The 10,266-nt window shown below is 30.4% G+C and overlaps 1 protein-coding gene across 1 annotated transcript; it reads left to right on the forward strand.

The window, feature by feature from the left end:
* The first annotated feature begins 237 nt into the window (after positions 1-237).
* Positions 238-973, forward strand: LOC120128808 (transcription factor bHLH149-like). Its single transcript, XM_039146436.1, has one exon. It carries the CDS (start codon positions 300-302, stop codon positions 843-845), a length of 546 nt encoding a protein of 181 aa, XP_039002367.1. The 5' UTR covers positions 238-299; the 3' UTR covers positions 846-973.
* The last annotated feature ends 9,293 nt before the right edge of the window (positions 974-10,266 follow it).

The following is a 10,266-nucleotide window of genomic DNA, read 5'->3' on the forward strand; positions in this document are numbered from 1 at the left end:
AAACTTACCTAAATATTAGTGACTATTGAAGTAGTTTACCCAAAAAAAAAAAAGAAACGGTTGAGGAGTGTTAAAATGAATAGTCACGAGTAAGATAATGTGTTAAATTAAATAATAAAAAAACAGCACAGCACATAACCTGGAACCCGCGTGTTTTTGTTGTTGGGTGAAGTCATTGCAAGCCCCTCCTCCTCTCTCTCAAACTCAAATCCCAAGCCATAACATCAACTTATACAAGTTACTTTTCTTCTTTATTTCCGACTCATTTCATTTCTTCCTGCAATTATTCCCTGCTTTCCATGGCTTCCTTCATACCCAATCTCGATGCCGCCCCCGACACGTGTCCCGCGTTCAAACAGAGGAAACGAAGGATAATCGACAAAAAGCCTGCTTCCTCCCATTCGCATCAACGTAACCAAAGAAATAAGCGATGGCGAACGCAACGCGACCAGCACATCTACTCCTCCAAGCTCATTCAGGCCCTCCGTCGTTCTCGGAGTACCTCTGCCCCCAAGGAAATCCACGACACTGCTGACAGAGTCCTCTCAGTTCTGGCCAGAGGAACCACGCGTTGGAGCAGAGCGATCCTCACCGCTCGCAAGATGTCGAAACATAAGAAGGCCAAGGTCGTCGCCAATACGAGGTTGAAGAAGCCGGCGATTAACAGGGAGAAGAGGAAAACGCCTCTCGTTCAGAAGAAGTTAAAGGTCTTGGGACGTCTCGTTCCCGGTTGCCGGAAACTATCCTTCACGAACCTTCTAGAGGAAACTAGCGATTACATAGCGGCTCTCGAGATGCAAGTTCGGGCCATGACGGCTATCACCGAGTTTCTCGCCGGCGGCTAATCGGTTTTCGTCTAATGTCAACTCTTGAACAGGTGTTTATTATGAAATTTTTTTGGAAACTGTTTTTTGAGTGAGATTTTTAAATTCCTGTAATTTTGTGTATACATGACTTTTTCCTCTTTCTTTTTGAGCTCCAGTCGTGATGTTTATTTTATTTATTATTATTTTGGTCTTTTAAGCTAAGCAAGGCATCATTTAATAATCATATTAATTAATTGATTAATAAAATATAACGTACTAATGCCAGCTAATTTTTGGTTTTGGTGGAATAATAAAGTTTTTGGTTTCTTTATTCCATGGTTTTTGTTTAGTAGTCGTATATTAATTTAATATTAAAAAGAAGGGTAAGATCAAATAACAAAATCGTCATTAAATTTTCAAAAACAAATTGTCACTAAAAAATAATTTTATGATTATGTTGATTAATTTTTTATTTTTTATAACTAGTATATGATTTATTGATCGATTAATCTGTATTAAGTATTGCAGAGGTGAGGATGACCTTACCAATATGTTTTGTTCTATTTGTAAAAGTTAAGATTCGAACATTTGACATTACTTAAAGGATCTAATAAGATTTGATCGATAATTTAATAAGAAACAAATAGTGGTGGTATTAAGAGTGCTATAACATTCTTATAAGATTTAAATATTCATATAAATTAAATATTTTTATTGATGATTTAATTTTATATCTTTAAAATTTTATAATTTTATCTTATTTAAATTTTTATTATAATTTATTAAATTTATATTCATCTATATGAAATCTTATGATTACCTCTAAATTTAACAAAATTTTAAACAATTTGTTATACATCATAATGTTTACAAGATATGAAATAAAAATGAAATAAACCATCCAACAAGCCTAACTAATCACTTGTTTGCCACTCATTTTGTTGGTTCAATTAGTTGGAGTGGAACCAAAGCCCCACCCCTCCAATGGCTTGCATGTGCCCTTCTTCACATTATCAAAATGAGAAAATTTTCAAAACCTTTAACATTATTTTACTATTTTTGAGAAATACCCAAAAGCTAGAAAGGAAGATTAAGCTTTTTTAATTGAAATTTCCAAAATGCCTATAAAACAAAGTTGAATGAAAATTATTTTTTTAATAAAAAATTACCTATTTAATATAATCATTATATGGATGGTTATTTTATTCATAGATTGTAATACCCCAAATTTTGACTACTGGCTAAATTGTAAGTTTTTAAAGTTTGATGGCAAAGTATAAACTTTGTAAAAGTTTAAGGACCAAAATATAATTTTGAAAAGTTATATATTTTAGCCCAAAAGAATAATTTGGCCTAAAACAATATTTTTCGTGGGAATCGGATTTTCGGTATGAGATTTGTGTAAAGCTATAAAGAGATAAAGTTCGGTATAGAAATCGGATAATCAAATCAAATCAAAATTTCACAAAAAATATAAGGATGATAAATAAGGGTTGGAAATATTATTTTCATATTTTAGATCAGATAAATTTAACACATATCAATGCAATTTTTTAGATTTGACTGAACAGTGGAAATTAGTAACCAAAATGCAATTTTTGGAAATTTGCAAGGGCAAAGATGGAAAGTGAATTTTTATTTGTTCATCTTTGACTTTGGAATGTTATAATGAATGATAATGCAATGACAAGTTGAAATTATCGTGTTTCGTTAAGGGTAAAATGCTAATTTCACATTAATTGAATTTTATATTCAATCATATTAATTTATGACATGTGTATTAGTTAATATAGATAGAAAACCTGAAAATTTCTCTCTTCTCCTCCAACAAAACTATGAGGACCATAGCAAAAAGAGGTAATAATTTGCAAGCTTATTTTTAAGCTCATTTGATTGATTTTTGGATTAAGCTATTAGATAGAGAATTAATCTACATGAAATTCTCTATCATTTGGTATAAATATTTCATGGTGATCATGTCTATTTGAAGAGATTGAAAATTAGGGTTTATGTAGGTTTTGTGATTTTGAGGGTTTGATAAAGGATTATTATGTTTTACGTTGTAGATTAATTCTAAAGTATGTGTGATGATTTAAATTATGTGTATAAGCCTAAATGATTTTTGACCTAATTAGGGTTTATGGAGAATTGTTGAATTTTGATGTAATTTGATGTTGTGATGATTAATTTAACATGATATTGAGGTAAGGAAGTTGAATTCATGCTTGAAATTGAATGGAAATCAAGTTCTAGTTGTATAGGTAGGCTTGACCATAAGGGAAAATGTTGAAAATTTTCTTATGGTTTATAATTGATATTAGAAGTGGTCTATGTGATTTGGAGATTAATTTGGAACATTGAGATAGTAAAAGAGCTAATTTACAAGTTTTGAGAATTGTGGGATATTATAGCAAGAATGTGATAATTGGGGTGTTCAATGTTGAATTTTAATTATGCAATGCTGGAATTTTAAGTTGGAAAGTTGTTTGGAACCAAATTGCAAATTTGGTAAATTTCAAGGTGGAATTTGAAAGGTTTTGACACTTTAAGGACTTAGTTGCAAGCTTATTAAATGTGAAAGTATCAATTGGGTAAAATATTACATAGCTGGAAATTTTATTAGTATGCTTATTTTTGAGTTTAAATATTGAGTTGTGACCAAATTGCAAGTTTATAAGGATGAATGATTAAATTTGAAAGTCTAAGAAAGTTTAGGATGAAATTGTAAGTTTTTGAAAGTTAAAGTATGTATTTGATTATTTCATTAAGGTGCTAGAAGTTTTATTAATTAATGTGCGACATTGTTTTGAAAACTGGACCGGACGGTTCAACCGGGAACCGTTGTCTAGTCCGGTTCAATCTAAACCGGTTGAACCGCTACTAATGAACCGGCCAAAACCATTGAACCGTTTGAACCGGACCGGATGAAAATCGGAAAAAACCAGAAATTTTGTTTTTTTTAAAAAAAAATTAAACCAAACATCATTTGTTAAACGAGCCAAGTCGAACTCGAGTATTGCTGAGCTCGACTCGAACTTGAAAACTTTAAAAGTAAGCTCAACTCCACTCAAACTTACAAGTTAAAAATTATCAAGTTCAACTCGAACTCGAAATATAATATTGAAACTTGAACTCAAAAAGGCTTGAACTAAAAAAAATTAGAAGCTCAATTGAAGCCTAAAATTCGAGCTAGATTGAAGTGAAAGAATAATTCACTCAATGCTCACCAAAAGGCTCCATGATTTTGAATGCTAAATTACCTCTATTATTTATAGAAGTTAGTTGTGATGCTCTTCTATGTTTCTTAGCAATGTGGGATTGTTTTGTTCTCATATTTTTACTCTTTAGACTTTTGGGATGATCTTCTATGTTTCTTAGCCATGTGAGATTGTTTTTAAAAAAAAAACTAAACCAAACAATATCATTTTGTTATGATTTTTTTAGCCCTAAATTTTTTTTATTATAGTTATATAATTATATTTATTATTTAATATGTTTTACCTTAAATATTATGTTGTAGTTAATTTGAATCATTTTGTTTCACTTGATTTTATGGTTTTTAATTTATATATGTTATGACTTGCTTTGAATATGACTTGTGATATAAAAAATTATTTTTTATTAAATAATTTTGGTATTTTTATTTAATTTTTTAAATAATTATGATGTCGTCCGGTTCTTCCGACCGGTTGAACCAATGAACATGTAGCATGGCCAGTTCGCTAACCGGTCTGGTTCTGAAAACCATGATGTGCGATGATCATAATGGTGAAGGATCATTATGAATTTAATGGAAAAGTTAAGATGAATTCTAGAAAGAATTCATAATTAGTGTATTGATTGTGTAATTGGCACAAGTTGAGGGGTCGATAGTGGAAATAAATATTTATATAATTTAGTGAATATTTTGAGAAGTTTGAAATTACAATGGAAGTATGATTTAGTTTTATATCAATTTAAGTATCGATTTTATTTCTATCGAATTTTATATTTAAGTTTGGATCATGTTAGTTCGATATTATCATGTAGTTGAATATGTTATGTTATTATGTTACATTGTCATACTACGATTAATCTAGCGTTCCTAATGACTCAAAAGGAAAGGAGAAAGCCCGTGAATAAGAAGTATCATATAAAGTTCGGTAGTATGACAAAGGTGAGTGATTTCATTTGTATTTATGTTATCGAATCAACATTGGCTTGCGATGAGCCAATGTCGGAGTTACTATGGTAAGATGTGACTCCTAATGTTATGTAAATTGTGATTCAAGTCTATATGTTCTTTTGGTATGTAATAGAATTATGGAATAAGTTAAGGATGCTAATTAAGTAAAGCTGTCTAGAAATTATTATTTGAATAGTAAGTTTAGAAAATCACAATAAATTATACAGAAATGATTATAGGATGATCTTTATACTGTTAGATTCGTATGTCAGTCTAGTTTTGTTTAAAATAAATGTCTACTGATTTTGAGTTGTATATAAAAAGATATGAATTTTTAATCGAGTATAGGTCAGAAAACAAGGCAACAGATTCTGCTCAAAACAGTTTTAGTGAGCCAGCTTTGAAAATTCGCTATAAATTTTACAAGATGAACTAGAAGAAATGCCTTATGTGGTTAGATTCATATTCGAGTCTAGTTTCCATTGGTATAAATAGAATAAATTTTAAGTATGTATATTAATACATAATGATACTTCTTTGAAGGTAGTGTAAACTACGAGAGTATGAAATTTCGATAGACTTTGTAGTAGAAACAATAAAAAGTAAAGGATTAAACCTAAAACTTAATGAATATTATATTTTGATTTATAAGTAAAGTGTTGAAATGAGTATATTTTATTTATTAATTTATTTTAAACGAGGACAATTTGTGATAAGCCAACCGCACTTTATTTTTCAAGTATGTTTTATACTTTAACTATGAATTATTTTCATAATGTTTAATGAATATTTTATGAATGATTTAGGGTATAAACTGCTCAAGTTTATGTTTTATGAAAATGACTTAAAAATATTTCTAATTCTGAAAGGTTGATTATTAAATGATAATGATATGATCTAAAAGATCATTGTATGTTGCATTGAGAGTCGTCGTTACATTTGGCATGCCATTAAGTTGAGTACTTTTCATTTCAATTATGATACGTTTGTGTACATTATGATATGCACCGTTAGTGCTCAATGTTATGATTGCACTTGAAATGCATTATATGTTTTAGTATGATTGACACCGTGATGTGCTTAGTGCGCACCTTATGTTCTACTCACGTACATTGTATTTTCTTATATATACATTGGGCTATACAAATAAATATGAAAGTTATTACAGGAATATGAAAGAAAAGAATGTGAAAATGAGATGAAAGTTCTGAAATATGTACGAATGAAAGGAATATGAATTGTTTATGATATTTGATGTTAATTTACATAATTTTTGATAAAATCATAATAGTATGGTTTTTAGGTTTTCAAAGGGAAATAAACTTGAATAGCTCGGTTTAAAAGTTTTAATGTTTTTATTTAAATTATTGTTTCATGTTATAATACTTTACGAAATTTATGTTTAAATGAAACAAAATTTTAAGCATTTATGTACATCAAATGTTTGCTAAGTTGATATGATTTCTTTAGGTCGTATTTCGAGATGTATATGGGTTGTGAGTGTTACATTTATGATGATTTGATTTAATTCGAATAGTTTTTATTTTAAAAAAATTAATTTAGATCGAGTTAGATTCGATTTTAGAGTGAAATAAATATGATTTAACCCGACGTAGCATAAAAATATTGAGATCTAGTTCGAGTGTAGATTTTAATCTAAAAAAATCAGATAAGGTGAAACCCTCCTAATTGTAAATCGAGTGTAGGTGAAAAAAATTATTTTTTGAGTCAGATTTAGGTGACTCAAATACCTTATCAAACCTAGGATCATCCTAATCATTTTTAATACACAAATTGTTTTAAAGTTTACACAATTTTGCCTATTTAAAATTTTAAAACCCTTTTTATTAATCTAAGATGATTACAAGTGGTAATATATGTTCTAAAGGTATTCAATCATTTGATAATGAACGCTCAAATCCCCTGAAGATACTCGAACCCATGACCTCTATGGATAACAATCATCCCTTTATATGCTAAAATAGTTTGATTCGTGCAAAATTTAAAATCATAAATCTAAATTTTACATAGAATATATTATATTAAAATACATTAATGTAAATTAAAGTAACATGTATTAGATTTAATTTTATTAAAAATATAAACCTATAAAGTGATTTGAGCGATTAAGAAAGTGTTATTCTTCTCTGAAATATGAATTCAAACAGTTATGCCAACGCAAATAAAGTATCTTTATTATTCATAATTAAGAAATATTATAAATAAATATTATTTTTATAATCGTCTCAAACCTGAAAAGGAATACTGAAAATATTATATGTTTTAGGGTAGAATTGAATTTGAATAAGATGAAGGTGTTACTATTTTTATATTTCTATGACTACCCCACCAATAGGATCAAAGGGGCAAATAATGATTCAAAGGAGAGGAATCTCTTTTTCACATTTAAGGGCTAACACGTGTGGTAACATGAAAGCCAAGCTGTCTGATTTTGGGATTGGGACATGTGGGATGCTGGTCAGGAGCTGTTTAGACGAAACCCCATTTTGCAAATTTTATAATATACCATTTTACCAATGAAAGGGCCACCACATGCCCCCCCCCTTTTTTGGGGGGTGGTTTTTTTGTATACTTCCTTTGTCCAACAATTCAAATTATTTATTATATTTCGTATGCTTTTCCCCCATAGGCTCATGCATTGTCTAACTCACCATATTTTCACATGCAAGCATGTGCCTTCAATAAACATGCAACCATGAACGCAATCAAACAAAAAAATGCCCCAATCTACTCTTTTTTTTGTACTCCAACCGACACGTGTCTTTGTCTCTTACACAATTTCCTCAAGTAATCGGCGTCCCTGTGACTCGAATCATTATTTATAACAACTCCTAATTTTGGAGGTTTCATTATATCTTCTTAAAATTTAAGAACAAATATGCATTTCGATAACATATTTAACACTAAATATTGTAATCAAACATTAATTATTAACATGCATGGGCTTAATCTTTATTTTAAGATTTAAAATTATCAGACGCTCAAAATTATCCGATTAGCGGTCACTATGACATAAGAACTATCTAAATTATTTCATTATCTGAGCAAATGAACAATTATGTCTATATATTGATATCTATAAACTAAGGTATATTCAAAGGAAAATTTTGATCATAAAAATTATGATACCAGGTGAAAAATTTGTTTATATAAAATCAATTGTGAGAGTAAGTAATTGTGGTAATCTTCGGTACTTGATTAATAAAATTGATAAAATTTGATAAATACTTTTGCCATACCTCTATGTTTATGTTTGATATGTACGCTTATGTTTATGACTTGTATTAAATATAGTAGTATACGGTGTTTACAAAATATTATTTGTTTAAATTTTTTTTAATTTATTGACAATGCATACATATATTGTAGATACAATTGTTCGAACCTAAGACTTAAAGAAATATCATTACTAAGATCACTTAATGAGTTATTACGAGCTTCTATTTTATTACTTTATTGGTGATCAAATTAAATACCAATATTATTTGCCCCATGGTACTATGTATATCGAAATTTAAACCCCATCTTACCGTATTTGACCTTTTAGGTCTCCCCCATCAATGGCCTCTTCCCCCATTGAATTCCAAAACTATTATGTTCCGGTTATTAATCTCGTCAAAACCCTAAATTTTAAACTTTAAATATATTTCTAAAAAGATAAAAAAATTAAAATTGATAATAAATCATTTCACTACTAAAAAATGCTAAGGTTTTGACTTGAATATATATGTTGTATTAGGGTATGCTGAATAATATATTTATGTATGTGTGCGTGTAGATATGGATGGATGGAGCTACAAAAGAAAAAACAAAGGGCAGAAGGAGGTCAAGTGGTGGGCGAAGAAATTTCACTATCATAACTTTGGTTTTCCTTTGATTTAAGTTTGTGACACGTATGTCCTTCCAACGTGGCATTCCACCCCACATTTCGCTATCTTGGTGTGGTACCTTGATGGTGACGTTATACATGTATAGTTGAGCCATGTGTCACCTACTGTCATGTCAGCAAACTGGCTACCTCTTTTCATTGGATCAACCAAAGTATATTCTCCTTCTCCCATTGCATTATTCTACATATCAATGGCTATGGCTGCATAACCACAGCTGCCCATCATAGTTTAAAGACATCTCATGCAATTACTAGCCTTTGAATATAACTTGGTTCATCAAATTTTGGAATCCCTTGCATATATCTTGAGTCTTCACTTAATAGCGGTGGAGGAATAAGGGGTACCTTTTGAGTTGTCAAAGAGGACAACCGCCATAAGGATTAGGGGAGGGGTCCTAAGAAGAGGACAAAATGTATGTGAAACAGGGGGGGGGGGTAACCTGACAGTTTGGGGGCACATGTGGAGTTAAAAGGGGCGGCGGTGCGCTGCGTTTGTTTGGTGCACTAAAAATGAAAATAGTGGTGGACTCATTTCAGGCACACAAACCATGACTCCTTATCTTGTGACAAAACAAAGTTTGACTGTCTCATTGGGGCACCCCATTGGGGACATTTTCCCACAAGTAGATCCTTGGTGGCTTCGATTGTGAACCTTAAACTTTTGCAAACCCTTTCTTCTCGCCTTGACTCTGCCATTTCTTTTTTAATTGCCTTTAGGATAAGAGCTGGCCGATGGGGAAAAAAGGGATTAAGAATGCACAAATTGTAGGCTCTTGTTGGGCCAAGCTTGCGAGTGTAGTCCTAACTTCGGTGGGTTTAGTATATTGGGATCGGAAAAGGCCCATCATATTATCTGGATCATTTAGTTAACTGCTTGAGTTGTATAAAACTTTATATGCAGTTCTGGGAGAGTTAAAATTTTACAGAAATTTAAATCATTGAGTTTTATATTGTTATATGCAGGAAAAGAGATGTGGAAAATATTAATTAGAATTAATTTTAATTAAATTTCGTTGATAGGAGAAATAAGATTGTGACGGTTATAGGTGATTTACCTTTTATGATTTATGATTTAGATTAAGAGTAGCAATTAATGATTTTGATAAGTTAAAGACAACTATATGCAGTATAGAGAAAGAGATTCGGAAAGAAAAAGAGAGTTTAAGTCTTCTCCTCCAATCATATATTGTGATTTATATATTAACCCTTAATGTTGGTATCATGTCTACGGTCATAATGGTTATTCATAGGTTGAGATGACAAATATATGACTTATAAGATAATATATTTGACTATGATAGATCACGTGAATCTGATAATGATTATGTAAAGAGATTGTGACTGGTCAGGATGTTGAAAGTATTAAAATGGTTTTCAAGTTTGGT

Source organism: Hibiscus syriacus, unplaced genomic scaffold, assembly GCF_006381635.1.
Source record: "Hibiscus syriacus cultivar Baekdansim isolate YM2019G1 unplaced genomic scaffold, ASM638163v2 tig00110482_pilon, whole genome shotgun sequence".
Taxonomy (NCBI): domain Eukaryota; kingdom Viridiplantae; phylum Streptophyta; class Magnoliopsida; order Malvales; family Malvaceae; genus Hibiscus; species Hibiscus syriacus.

Bases quoted from the DNA above. Each gene is read 5' to 3' on its own strand.
- LOC120128808 (XM_039146436.1), top strand. From the start codon at position 300: ATGGCTTCCTTCATACCCAATCTCGATGCCGCCCCCGACACGTGTCCC.